Genomic DNA, 15,438 nt, shown 5'->3' with positions numbered 1-15,438 from the left:
AATATTTTAACATCGAGGGGGAATCGAAACGAGGGTCGTGGTGTATGTGCGTGTGTGTGTGTGTGTGTGTGTGTGTGTGTGTGTGTGTGTGTGTGTGTCTGTCTGTCTGTGTGTGTGTGTAGAGCGATTCAGACTAAACTACTGGACCGATCTTTATGAAATTTGACATGAGAGTTCCTGGGTATGAAATCCCCGAACGTTTTTTTCATTTTTTTGATAAATGTCTTTGATGACGTCATATCCGGCTTTTCGTGAAAGTTGAGGCGGCACTGTCACGCCCTCATTTTTCAACCAAATTGGTTCAAATTTTGGTCAAGTAATCTTCGACGAAGCCCGGGGTTCGGTATTGCATTTCAGCTTGGTGGCTTAAAAATTAATTAATGACTTTGGTCATTAAAAATCTGAAAATTGTAAAAAAAAATAAAAATTTATAAAACGATCCAAATTTACGTTTATCTTATTCTCCATCATTTGCTGATTCCAAAAACATATAAATATGTTATATTTGGATTAAAAACAAGCTCTGAAAATTAAATATATAAAAATTATTATCAAAATTAAATTGTCGAAATCAATTTAAAAACACTTTCATCTTATTCCTTGTCGGTTCCTGATTCCAAAAACATATAGATATGATATGTTTGGATTAAAAACACGCTCAGAAAGTTAAAACAAAGAGAGGTACAGAAAAGCGTGCTATCCTTCTTAGCGCAACTACTACCCCGCTCTTCTTGTCAATTTCACTGCCTTTGCCATGAGCGGTGGACTGACGATGCTACGAGTATACGGTCTTGCTGAAAAATGGCAGCTACTTGACTAAATATTGTATTTTCGCCTTACGCGACTTGTCTGTACCTCTCTTTGTTTTAACTTTCTGAGCGTGTTTTTAATCCAAACATATCATATCTATATGTTTTTGGAATCAGGAACCGACAAGGAATAAGATGAACGTGTTTTTAAATTGATTTGGACAATTTAATTTTGATAATAATTTTTATATATTTAATTTTCAGAGCTTGTTTTTAATCCGAATATAACATATTTATATGTTTTTGGAATCAGCAAATGATGGAGAATAAGATAAACGTAAATTTGGATCGTTTTATAAATGTTTATTTTTTTTTACAATTTTCAGATTTTTAATGACCAAAGTCATTAATTAATTTTTAAGCCACCAAGCTGAAATGCAATACCGAACCCCGGGCTTCGTCGAAGATTACTTGACCAAAATTTGAACCAATTTGGTTGAAAAATGAGGGCGTGACAGTGCCGCCTCAACTTTCACGAAAAGCCGGATATGACGTCATCAAAGACATTTATCAAAAAAATGAAAAAAACGTTCGGGGATTTCATACCCAGGAACTCTCATGTCAAATTTCATAAAGATCGGTCCAGTAGTTTAGTCTGAATCGCTCTACACACACACACACACACACACACACACACACGCACGCACACACGCACACACGCACGCACATACACCACGACCCTCGTTTCGATTCCCCCTCGATGTTAAAATATTTAGTCAAAACTTGACTAAATATAACAAACAAGATGTCTGTTTTTGGTGATATCTTTCGAAATGAAGTTTCTGACGTCAAAAGGCAAACAAAGTTCGAAAAGACGCCATAACGTGAATAATATAGAGTCACTTCAAACAAAGTTGGAAAAGACGCCATAACGTGAATAATATAGAGTCACTTCAAACTTCTGTCACTTCTTCTGCATGTCTTCCAGGGTATAGTGTCAACGAATTTTGAGAACGAAGTTTGTATCAGTGAGTTCAACAGATCAGCAGTAGAAAACATGCGCCTTGAGTCGCCTTGTGTGGTGAGATATGTGCGCGATATAAATTCTCGTAAATAAAATAAATAAAAACAAATCGTCACGGCCAGGCTGTATGTATCAGTATTGTACATCATTAAGTACCGCAACACGGTGGTCTAGTGGTAAGGCGTCCGCCCAGTGAGCGGGAGGTCGTGGGTTCGAACCCCGGCCGGGTCATACCTAAGACTTTAAAATTGGCAATCTAGTGGCTGCTCCGCCTGGCGTCTGGCATTATGGGGTTAGTGCTAGGACTGGTTGGTCCGCTGTCAGAATAATGTGACTGGGTGAGACATGAAGCCTGTGCTGCGACTTCTGTCTTGTGTGTGGCGTACGTTAAATGCCAAAGCAGCACCGCCCTGGTATCACCCTTCGTGGACTGGGCGTTAAACAAACAAACATCATTAAGTCTTACCTTCACTCCATCGCGGCACGTGCAGCACAGCACCAGGCGAGGGCCCCACAGCGGTGTGTGCGTGCAGCGTGACGTCATAGTTACCGCCACACGGCACAGAGTCCAGCTTCACGGTGCGAGGGGTGCCAGACTGAGTGTACGTCACATTTTTCCCATCAACCACCACTGTGGCCGTGTAGCTCGAGATATTTCCGTTCTTGTCCTCCTCTGGTAAATCCTGACACACACAAAATGTATAAAAGTCGCTACAAGCACTAGCGCGGTTAACGTGTACTTATCTTATGATAATGAAATCTCAATCTGACTTGTACGGATTATATGAATTATTCTAATTATGATCAAGATATCCACGTATCTATGAGACTATGGATATGTCTGCTAGTTTGTCAACCTATCCACTCGTCTATCTATTTCGTACAATCTTTATCGCACCATTAACTTATTACATGCTTCGCTGATTGATTGATTGATTGATTGATTGATTGATTAAATGATTGATGAATTGACTGACTGATCGATTGGTTGTTTGATTGATTGATTGATTGATTGATTGATTGATTAGTTACTTAACTGTTACTATATCAGAATATGTAAATTCATTTCTTGTCTGAAAGTAAAACTGTTGAGACAAATGATAACACGCATCTGCAGTTAATTTCAGTTTACATCTGTCAACAAGACTTTGAACAGTACAGTTGCCATGCTAGCGGCCATTCTGAAACCCGCCATTAACCTGGTACGCCGTACCTGGTAATAGATGTAGAGTCTAGCCTGGCTTGAATCGCTCGACTTGCAGTAAGAACGGTCCAGATAGAAACTGCCAGGTTCAACTTCTGGGGCTGCGGAAGGGGCTGTGAATAAAGAAATGTCTTCTGAAAACGTGCAGTATTTTTTTTATATATCGTTATCACACCAAGGAACATGACATGGCGCAAAGAGACTCAGAGGCGGACACCATACGGGGAGGTGAGTAACCTATAGACTCAGGGGCGGACACCATACTGGGAGGTGTGTAACCTATAGACTCAGGGGCGGACACCATACGGGGAGGTGAGTAACCTATAGACTCAGGGGCGGGCACCATACGGGGAGGTGAGTAACCTATAGACTCAGGGGCGGACACCATACGGGGAGGTGAGTAACCTATAGACTCAGGGGCGGGCACCATACGGGGAGGTGAGTAACCTATAGACTCAGGGGCGGGCACCATACGGGGAGGTGAGTAACCTATAGACTCAGGGGCGGGCACCATACGGGGAGGTGAGTAACCTATAGACTCAGGGGCGGGCACCATACGGGGAGGTGAGTAACCTATAGACTCAGGGGCGGGCACCATACGGGGAGGTGAGTAACCTATAGACTCAGGGGCGGGCACCATACTGGGAGGTGAGTAACCTATAGACTCAGAGGCGGACACCATACGGGGAGGTGAGTAACCTATAGACTCAGGGGCGGGCACCATACGGGGAGGTGAGTAACCTATAGTCTCAGGGGCGGGCACCATACTGGGAGGTGAGTAACCTATAGACTCAGGGGCGGGCACCATACTGGGAGGTGAGTAACCTATAGACTCAGGGGCGGGCACCATACGGGGAGGTGAGTAACCTATAGACTCAGGGGCGGGCACCATACTGGGAGGTGAGTAACCTATAGACTCAGGGGCGGACACCATACGGGGAGGTGAGTAACCTATAGACTCAGGGGCGGACACCATACTGGGAGGTGAGTAACCTATAGACTCAGGGGCGGGCACCATACTGGGAGGTGAGTAACCTATAGACTCAGGGGCGGGCACCATACTGGGAGGTGAGTAACCTATAGACTCAGGGGCGGGCACCATACTGGGAGGTGAGTAACCTATAGACTCAGGGGCGGGCACCATACGGGGAGGTGAGTAACCTATAGACTCAGGGGCGGACACCATACGGGGAGGTGAGTAACCTATAGACTCAGAGGCGGACACCATACGGGGAGGTGAGTAACCTATAGACTCAGGGGCGGACACCATACTGGGAGGTGTGTAACCTATAGACTCAGGGGCGGACACCATACGGGGAGGTGAGTAACCTATAGACTCAGGGGCGGGCACCATACGGGGAGGTGAGTAACCTATAGACTCAGGGGCGGACACCATACGGGGAGGTGAGTAACCTATAGACTCAGGGGCGGGCACCATACGGGGAGGTGAGTAACCTATAGACTCAGGGGCGGGCACCATACTGGGAGGTGTGTAACCTATAGACTCAGGGGCGGGCACCATACGGGGAGGTGTGTAACCTATAGACTCAGGGGCGGGCACCATACGGGGAGGTGTGTAACCTATAGACTCAGGGGCGGGCACCATACGGGGAGGTGAGTAACCTGTAGACTCAGGGGCGGGCACCATACGGGGAGGTGTGTAACCTATAGACTCAGGGGCGGGCACCATACGGGGAGGTGAGTAACCTATAGACTCAGGGGCGGGCACCATACGGGGAGGTGTGTAACCTATAGACTCAGAGGCGGGCACCATACGGGGAGGTGTGTAACCTATAGTCTCAGGGGCGGGCACCATACGGGGAGGTGTGTAACCTATAGTCTCAGGGGCGGGCACCATACGGGGAGGTGAGTAACCTATAGACTCAGAGGCGGGCACCATACGGGGAGGTGTGTAACCTATAGTCTCAGGGGCGGGCACCATACGGGGAGGTGAGTAACCTATAGACTCAGAGGCGGGCACCATACGGGGAGGTGAGTAACCTATAGACTCAGGGGCGGGCACCATACTGGGAGGTGAGTAACCTATAGACTCAGGGGCGGACACCATACGGGGAGGTGAGTAACCTATAGACTCAGGGGCGGACACCATACTGGGAGGTGAGTAACCTATAGACTCAGGGGCGGGCGCCATACTGGGAGGTGAGTAACCTATAGACTCAGGGGCGGGCACCATACTGGGAGGTGAGTAACCTATAGACTCAGGGGCGGGCACCATACTGGGAGGTGAGTAACCTATAGACTCAGGGGCGGGCACCATACGGGGAGGTGAGTAACCTATAGACTCAGGGGCGGACACCATACGGGGAGGTGAGTAACCTATAGACTCAGGGGCGGACACCATACGGGGAGGTGAGTAACCTATAGACTCAGGGGCGGGCACCATACTGGGAGGTGTGTAACCTATAGACTCAGGGGCGGACACCATACGGGGAGGTGAGTAACCTATAGACTCAGGGGCGGACACCATACGGGGAGGTGAGTAACCTATAGACTCAGGGGCGGACACCATACGGGGAGGTGAGTAACCTATAGACTCAGGGGCGGGCACCATACGGGGAGGTGAGTAACCTATAGACTCAGGGGCGGGCACCATACTGGGAGGTGTGTAACCTATAGACTCAGGGGCGGGCACCATACGGGGAGGTGTGTAACCTATAGACTCAGGGGCGGGCACCATACGGGGAGGTGTGTAACCTATAGACTCAGGGGCGGGCACCATACGGGGAGGTGAGTAACCTATAGACTCAGGGGCGGGCACCATACGGGGAGGTGTGTAACCTATAGACTCAGGGGCGGGCACCATACGGGGAGGTGAGTAACCTATAGACTCAGGGGCGGGCACCATACGGGGAGGTGTGTAACCTATAGACTCAGAGGCGGGCACCATACGGGGAGGTGTGTAACCTATAGTCTCAGGGGCGGGCACCATACGGGGAGGTGTGTAACCTATAGTCTCAGGGGCGGGCACCATACGGGGAGGTGAGTAACCTATAGACTCAGAGGCGGGCACCATACGGGGAGGTGTGTAACCTATAGACTCAGGGGCGGGCACCATACGGGGAGGTGTGTAACCTATAGACTCAGAGGCGGGCACCATACGGGGAGGTGTGTAACCTATAGACTCAGGGGCGGGCACCATACGGGGAGGTGTGTAACCTATAGTCTCAGAGGCGGACACCATACGGGGAGGTGTGTAACCTATAGACTCAGAGGCGGACACCATACGGGGAGGTGTGTAACCTATAGACTCAGAGGCGGGCACCATACGGGGAGGTGTGTAACCTATAGACTCAGAGGCGGGCACCATACGGGGAGGTGTGTAACCTATAGTCTCAGAGGCGGACACCATACGGGGAGGTGTGTAACCTATAGACTCAGAGGCGGGCACCATACGGGGAGGTGTGTAACCTATAGACTCAGAGGCGGGCACCATACGGGGAGGTGTGTAACCTATAGACTCAGGGGCGGGCACCATACGGGGAGGTGTGTAACCTATAGACTCAGGGGCGGGCACCATACGGGGAGGTGAGTAACCTATAGACTCAGGGGCGGGCACCATACGGGGAGGTGTGTAACCTATAGACTCAGGGGCGGGCACCATACGGGGAGGTGAGTAACCTATAGACTCAGGGGCGGGCACCATACGGGGAGGTGTGTAACCTATAGACTCAGAGGCGGGCACCATACGGGGAGGTGTGTAACCTATAGTCTCAGGGGCGGGCACCATACGGGGAGGTGTGTAACCTATAGTCTCAGGGGCGGGCACCATACGGGGAGGTGAGTAACCTATAGACTCAGAGGCGGGCACCATACGGGGAGGTGTGTAACCTATAGACTCAGGGGCGGGCACCATACGGGGAGGTGTGTAACCTATAGACTCAGAGGCGGGCACCATACGGGGAGGTGTGTAACCTATAGACTCAGGGGCGGGCACCATACGGGGAGGTGTGTAACCTATAGTCTCAGAGGCGGACACCATACGGGGAGGTGTGTAACCTATAGACTCAGAGGCGGACACCATACGGGGAGGTGTGTAACCTATAGACTCAGAGGCGGGCACCATACGGGGAGGTGTGTAACCTATAGACTCAGAGGCGGGCACCATACGGGGAGGTGTGTAACCTATAGTCTCAGAGGCGGACACCATACGGGGAGGTGTGTAACCTATAGACTCAGAGGCGGGCACCATACGGGGAGGTGTGTAACCTATAGACTCAGAGGCGGGCACCATACGGGGAGGTGTGTAACCTATAGACTCAGAGGCGGGCACCATACGGGGAGGTGTGTAACCTATATTTAGTCTGGTGTGAAAGCAAACTCTGTCCCACAACAAAGTCTCAAAGCAGGTACTTTCCTTGTTTATTGGGGTAAGAACGGTTCAAAAACAGGTCAAGGCCAAAATATATGTCACTCAATCACAGCCTACCGTCTTCCGGCATTCGGACTTCCGGTATGGACTGCGGGAGGTCACTCAGGTAGCCCCGGTCGATGTCGATCTTGCAACGAACCTCAAAGTGATAAGTATAGTCAGGGTGCAGACCCGGGATGTCAAAGGATTTCTCACTTGTCTTGGAAGTCACCAACTGCCCATCACAACATCAACACGAATTAATTTGTTTGTAAGCTAAAAGTAAACACACACACACACACACACACACACACACACACACACACACACACACACACACACACACACACACACTCATTACTGACACACACGCAAGCACGCATACACGCAGGCACTCACACACTTACACACACACACACACACACACACACACACACACTTACACACACACACACACAAACACACACACACCTACACACACACACACATACACACACGCGCGGCCACACAAACACATTTGAACTGTAGCTTAAAGCTTCACGATTACAGTAATGAGAAAAGACAAATATTTTAACCAAAAAATATATAACAGCATTTGAAGTTTATTCTTTTGATGGACGTAACTTGCACGAAAGTCATTCAGTGATAGTGTCGGTTTATTAGTTCCTTTCACCCCAAAACGATTCAGATTAGCTGTTAACTGTTGTTACCGTGTTGTTAATGTAGTTATCACCCAGCATCGTGAAGTACTTGATGTGAAAGACAAGACGATAACGATCCGCAGTCACACTGACTCTGGCCGTTGTGCTGTTGAGTGCCACCACGTTCACTTGTTGCGCGGGAAGCGGTTTTACTGAGGAAAAAATAGCAAAATATATTGTAATTCAATCATGTTGGCGTTTCAATTAAACAGATTCTGTAATTGATCAGATTGCCCCAACTCTTAAAAAGTTACCGGTCATCAATTCTCGATGAACACTTGTGTCACTAGTTACAAAAGCCAATGATCACCTGCTGGCGAGGCGCATTTTTACAACCTCAACTAGTCTCGGATAGCTTTGAGGGTCATTTAACAAGTAAGAAATACAATTATATGTCATGAGGGGCATTTTACAAGTAAGAAATATATGTCATGAAAAGAATGTCCGTCCGTCGTGTACATTCTTGAAATTTGAAGTTTAAATCTTGCCTTACGTTTTTATTATGCTCCACAAATGACATTTTCATTCGACGTAATAAAATTGTCTATGTCAATATCAGTAGCAGCAACAAGACGAAACTTACCATGGTCCCTGATAGGAAGACCAGGGAACAGTGTGGACACCGGGTCCTTGCGTTTAACGTTGGTGATGTTGACTCTGACATGCACTGTCACCCATTCATCGGTGATGTCGGTAACATTACAGGCTGCGTTGTTTAAACCCCCACTGTAGCATATATACCAGCCGTTTGCACTGCAAAGAAAAAAACAATTGATATAATATTATTACTGAAGCAAAACGTAAATTGTATGAACTGAAACGTGATCAAGCTTCCAACAATCACCAAAGGCACTGCTTGCCTGTTGAGTGGGTGAACCGACACTTGTAGACCGGTCTCTGAGTTACATTCAGCCAGGTGTAACACAGGTGCACGGATGCAGGGCTTGGATATAGGAGGGGGGGTCAGAAAGCCCCCCTCCCCCTTACCCGGGACATGTACATTTGTTTTTCTCATAGAAAGACCCAAAATATCCATTTCAAATGCTAAACTTCAACAGCATCTGGGGAATACCCCTTGCCTTGCCGGCCCCTGTACCCTTGCCTTGCCGGCCCCTGTACCCTTGCCTTGCCGGCCCCTGTACCCTTGCCTTGCCGGCCCCTGTACCCTTGCCTTGCCGGCCCCTGTACCCTTGCCTTGCCGGCCCCTGTACCCTTGCCTTGCCGGCCCCTGTACCCTTGCCTTGCCGGCCCCTGTACCCTTGCCTTGCCGGCCCCTGTACCCTTGCTTTATGTTGGAAGCCCCTCCTGCTCATACACTAGGTCCACCCCTGAGATATAACACGGTTGTGCAGTACTCGCATCCGGGCACTCTTTACTGATATGGCTGCATATATAGTTCTGCCGAAAGTAATGATTACACAACAGTGAGAATTGTAATCAGCTCAGTAAATCTAATCAAGTGACGATACTAACAGTTAAGACTATTGGCTTGAACAGTTAAGACTATTGGCTTGAACAGTTAAGACTATTGGCTTGAAATTCCCGTTACAAAAGTGAGACAATTAAAAGTGTTGATTACGAATATTACGGTAATGATGTAAGTGTCGGTGTCAACTAGACTTTATGCGTATTGTACAATAATGATAAGGGTATCTATATGACGCAAATCCTAATATAGTTCTAAACGCCTTACAACAACAAAATTAAAAAAAACACAAAGGCCTGTAGATGGAATTTAAAACAAATCAAATCTTCATTATATTAATCTTTATTGCAGCAACCATACACATTTAAAGATGTATGAACGGTGAAGAAAAGTAAGCGAACAGCAAAATCCTCATTTTTACAATCATTGCCGTATTTCATGTTCCATGTCGTCCTGAAGAAGTCAGCTATTAACAGCTGACGAAACATTGGTGAAGAATTACAAAGACATTGGTTGATGTTGTGTTTTATCTGTTATTCTAATACTTCTTAAGGCAACAATAATAGTGAAAATTCCAAAGTGGTTACTTTGATGCGTTATAGCTCCATTCTCCTGTGACTTGGATCAACCGGTTGTCGTGGCCATTTTTGTAGGAAGTGTTGTTGAAAGCCCAGTTTATGAGGAGGAACTGTTCGTTCAGCCACACCATCTTGAGATCAGTTGCTTCCCGAGGAGCATCTGGACAATATTGGACAGCAATGCACATGGTTACACTCGATTCAGGTTAACACCCAAATCATTGGACACTTGCTACATGTTAACACCCAAAATATTGGACAGTAATATACATGGTTACACTAGCTGCAGGTTAACACCCAAAATATTGGACAGCAATGTACATGGTTACACTAGCTACATGTTAACACCCAAACTATTGGACAGCAATGCACATGGTTACACTAGCTACATGTTAACACCCAAACTATTGGACACAAGCTACATGTTAACACCCAAAACATTGGACAGCAATGCACATGGTTACACTCGATTCAGGTTAACACCCAAATCATTGGACACTTGCTACATGTTAACACCCAAAATATTGGACAGTAATATACATGGTTACACTAGCTGCAGGTTAACACCCAAAATATTGGACACTCGTTACATGTTAACACCCACAAATATTGGACAGCAATCATTATGCACATGGTTACACTAGCTGAAGGTTAACACCCAAAATATTGGACACAAGCTACATGTTAACACCCAAAACATTGGACAGCAATGCACATGGTTACACTAGCTGCAGGTTAACACCCAAAATATTGGACACAAGCTACATGTTAACACCCAAAACATTGGACAGCAATGCACATGGTTAGACCCGCTGCAGGTTAACACCCAAAACAATGGACAGCAATGTACATGGTTACACTAGCTACATGTTAACACCCAAAATATTGGACAGTAATATACATGGTTACACTAGCTGCAGGTTAACACCCAAAATATTGGACAGCAATGTACATGGTTACACTCGCTACAGGTTAACACCCAAAATATTGGACAGCAATGTACATGGTTACACTAGTTGCAGGTTTACACCCAAAATATTGGACAGCAATGTACATGGTTACACTAGCTGCAGGTTAACACCCAAAACATTGGACAGCAATGCACATGGTTACACTAGCTGCAGGTTAACACCCAAAACATTGGACAGCAATGCACATGGTTACACTAGCTACAGGTTAACACCCAAAATGTCCACCCTCTAAAACACTAATAACTCCCACAGGTATTGAGCGAATTACGTCATATTTGGCTACCACTATTGTCAGATCTGGAATGATGATTTCACATAGTTTCAAGTATTTAGGTCAAATGGTTTGATTTTGACGCTTTTCAAAGAATATTAGATTGCCTTAGCAGTGGAAGGATTGACACTGAGCAGTAGCCACACTCATCCAACTTGAAATCAACAGACTCCTTGTATTGAAACTGGTGTTTCAACTCATATACTGTCTGACTGAGGATGGTTTTTGTATGACAGGCCTTTCATAAAAAATAAAAGTAAAAGTTTGAAGTGTTAAAATCGGTTGGTGTGGCTTCCAACAAGAGCTAAATCTCGTACAGGGTGACCCCCAAAAAGGCCACCCTCAAAATGTTCATAACTCCCACTTGTTTTCAGCGAAATACTTCATATTTGGTGTACATTGGCTTGAGATGTGGGACTGGATGAAATGTGAACAAAGTGTGAAAGCAATATGTCTTTACTGTTGTTTGTCCTGTCTCTGGTTTGTCTACTTCAGGCAGTTACGGTCGAGGTTCTTGTGGACGTGTTGTTTTGTACTGACTAAAATGTTCCAAACATTTAAGTTTCTTGTTTTTGTAATTCTTGAATTGGCAACGTGAGCAGTCTATTTGTTGCGGACTTCAGGGAAAAGACTTTTACTCGTCGTGTTCTGTTCATGCAATAGACCACAGATGTTTATAAACAAACATATTTATAAGCAAACATGTTTCTTTTAACACATTAAAATAGGGTGCTTTGCACATCGTATGTTTACTTCTTGTACTGAATAACTTATGACAATTGAAACACACACACACACACACACACACACACACACACACACACACACACACACACACACACACACACACACACACACACACACACACACACACACATTTTTCATACTTACAGTCGGTGTATATGTAAGCGGTGGCCACTGTACCATCACCGTCAGCACAGGTTAAAATCGTTTCTTCAAAATCATCATCAGTGACCGGCTTGTCCAACAGGGCATGTGTTGTGTTGATCTGTGTCACGTATTCCGGGCTGTAGTTCACGTTTCCTTGTTGAAAGTACACGTCTCCAGTGAAGTTGGAAAACTTGATGCATTGAACTGTGAGGTTCTCTCCAACATAATACATGTGGTTGTAACTTGCATCTTCCTCGATCCCTGAAAACATAAAAGGTCAACATAAAAGTATTGGACATTTACGATACTCACTGTGATAAGCCACCATTAAACAACAACAACAACAACAACAACAACAACAACAACAACAACAACAACAACAACAACAACAACAACAACAACAACAACAACAACAACAACCAACCAACCTACCAACAAATGCAACCAACCAATCAACCAACTAAACTCACTATCAAACAAACCCCCAATATATTATTTTTCTAAACAAGAACGCCCACCCCCCCTTCTTTCTCAATTTGACCCCCACTCACTCACACACACACAAACACACGCACACACACACGCACACACACACACACACAACACACACACACACACATTAACACACACACACACAAACACACACACACACACACACACACACACACACACACACTGATCCCTGCGCCTTGAGTCCGAGTCTGGAGATACGCGCGCGATATAAGACTTCATATAACACTACACTTGGAAATGACAGTAAGGAGGTCTAGAGAGACTTACTGCCTGGTGTTGGCACCGGCCAGCCACCGACATGCAGCGCCTGGCACAGGACGACAGCGAGAAGCAGGTGTGAAGACAGGTGTGAAGACAGGTGTCCCCACACCCCGGAGTGCTGACCTCTCACACTGAACATCGTGCAGTGCAACCTGCTCACTCCGCCCTCTGCGCCTTCACTCCGCCCTCCTTCACCTCTCAACGTCTTCACCGTTCATCCAATGCCGTCAGGGAACGGTTCTTCCTTCCACATAGACATTCCCAAATCAAACAAAGATACACATCAGTGACAACTGTGTCAAGTCACAAAGTAAAGTGCGGTTCACATGGCCGACTTGCAACCAACTTGTGACCAACTTTCAAGAGATTTTAGTCGGCGGCAAGTCAAATCAAAATCGCTGCCCATGTGAACAGCACAAACTCGCAAACTAGTTTTAAGCAGCGATTCTCGCCAGAGTTAGCCTTTCGGGATTGTCCGGACGTCCTCGTTGTTTTCCGGAGAAGGGAAGGCTAGAGCTTACCAATCAGTGAACGTGATAAGAAAAGTCTGGACAAAACCGCTGACGAGTCACGGCGCAATCGGGCCGTGCTCAACTGTGTTTTGGAGTCGCTGACGATTCTGACACGAGTCGTTTATAAGTCGCTGGGGCTGTTCACATGGCAGACTTTTCGCCGACTCGGCCTCAATGACTCGGGAACGATTTTCAAACGACTAAAGTTGGTCACAAGTTGGTCGTCATTTGAAAAGCACTTTAGACTCGACGGCTGCCATAAAACATGCCGCAGTCAGTGAACCCCCCCCCCCCCCCCCCCCCCCCTCGACCTATATGGAGCAGAGCGCTCCTACTAATATGGATCACCGTCTGTACTGAGAACTAAACGATACAAGAGCACTCAGAAACAACTTTAGTCCGCCAGTTACTCTCTATGTGGATAACTTGCACATATTCAAACAGTCGGGGACACACACACAACAAAACCGTTAGGCTTTTATCTTTTATCTTCTGGCAGCGTTCAGTTCTTCTCAGTTCACCCAAGAGGGTGTCTGCCTCTTCTGCCCTATTTTTGCGTGGCCAGCCGGATTGTCTGGCGCAAGACCTAACTTTTAAAATCTCAATAATAAATTGACAGTTTGTTACACAAACATTCTTACATCATAAAAGACATCTTTTTTCATCAAGACAAGATCAGTACAACTCGAAGTTTTGAAAGTTTGAAAAAAGGAGCCTGGAAGCGTGTCACGGAAAACGTGTTTCCCGTAGCAGACGATTGTTCTGCATAGCGCTTGCTTGTTATAAAGCCAACCGCCGCCGACAAGTTCGTGTGACTCGCAGCCGTTGCGTTTTAGATTCAGAGGTACACAATAACGTGCTATTGCAGATACAGCGAGTCGCATTGAAATCACAAACTGACGACTAAATTGTAAGAGAAAAAAAAAGTGGATCACACGGGTTCACGATGGCTTAGGGGATAGATAAACCACGAAAACAGGTGTGTGGTTTACGCGAGCTAAATAGCCATTCAAACTAACTGTCATTTAATGCAATTAAATGCTATAGCAAGTGTGTTCGATAAGGTTAGAACTGCTTTTTTTCATGGGAAGATTTAAATCGTTCTGTAAACCATTTGAGACAGACTGGGGCTTTAACTAACAGGCATATTCCCCGCAAAGTTAAACAACAACAACAACAACAACAACAACAACAACAACAACAACAACAACAACAACAACAACAACAACAACAACAACAACAACAACAACAGCAACAACAGCAGCAACAACATCTTAAATCAACCCAACCGGTTACACAGTTCGATTTGTAATAAAAAGAAAGACATCACAAACTACCTTAAATCGGAGTGCTTGAACGTTTAATTATCAAGTTTCAAAAACTGTGCTGAAATAGTAATTTAAACAGCCATTTTTCAAATACTCCGTGTTTTATTGTGTTTTTGTTTGTTTAGTTTTTTTGCTTGTTTGTTTGTTTGTTTGTTTTTATATTTGCTTGTTTCTTTTTGTTTATTTGGTTTTTATGTTTTTACGCATTTATTTGTTTACTTATTTTTGCTTTCGGACACTTTGTCGCCCCTCACAGCAGTGGACCTTGCTAACATTTGCTATATTTCAGATTTCATTTCTTAAAATCAAATAATGTTCGTCTGCTAGACGTATGAGTATCAGACAACATTAAATGAAGACAGAGAATTGTGACTGGGACGCTTTAAGAGTCAGACTTGTTCAACTTCTTGCATCAATGTCATTCATTACCATTCGTAGTTACGGGGCGTTTTCCAGTAAATCATTGCTAGGCACAGTTATACAGCATTTACAAGTAAATCATTGCTAGGCACAGTTATACAGCGTTTTCCAGTAAATCATTGCTAGGCACAGTTATACAGCGTTTTCCAGTAAATCATTGCTAGGCACAGTTATACAGCGTTTTCCAGTAGATCATTGCTAGGCACAGTTATACAGCGTT

General features: G+C 45.8%; 1 protein-coding gene across 4 annotated transcripts in view; it reads right to left on the bottom strand.

Moving 5' to 3' along the window:
* Nucleotides 1-2,213: 2,213 nt before the first annotated feature.
* The window catches only part of LOC138967683 (uncharacterized), a 21,710-nt gene continuing 8,485 nt past the window's right edge, over nt 2,214-15,438 (bottom strand). For 2 of the 4 annotated variants that reach the window (XM_070340326.1, XM_070340324.1), the window contains exons 2-9: nt 12,965-13,202; nt 12,185-12,445; nt 10,061-10,211; nt 8,631-8,800; nt 8,057-8,199; nt 7,425-7,581; nt 2,987-3,090; nt 2,214-2,456 (exon numbers count right to left, since the gene is read on the bottom strand). In XM_070340326.1, coding sequence (XP_070196427.1) covers nt 2,229-2,456; nt 2,987-3,090; nt 7,425-7,581; nt 8,057-8,199; nt 8,631-8,800; nt 10,061-10,211; nt 12,185-12,445; nt 12,965-13,097 — 1,347 coding nt within the window. In that variant the 5' untranslated portion in view covers nt 13,098-13,202 and the 3' untranslated portion in view covers nt 2,214-2,228. The remainder of the gene's footprint in view (nt 2,457-2,986; nt 3,091-7,424; nt 7,582-8,056; nt 8,200-8,630; nt 8,801-10,060; nt 10,212-12,184; nt 12,446-12,964; nt 13,203-15,438) is intronic. The other 2 variants (XM_070340327.1, XM_070340325.1) reach the window with 1 other exon arrangement.

Source organism: Littorina saxatilis, linkage group LG5, assembly GCF_037325665.1.
Source record: "Littorina saxatilis isolate snail1 linkage group LG5, US_GU_Lsax_2.0, whole genome shotgun sequence".
Classification (NCBI taxonomy): domain Eukaryota; kingdom Metazoa; phylum Mollusca; class Gastropoda; order Littorinimorpha; family Littorinidae; genus Littorina; species Littorina saxatilis.
Note: the sequence above shows the minus strand (reverse complement) of the source record. Positions and strands in the feature narration are given on the sequence as shown.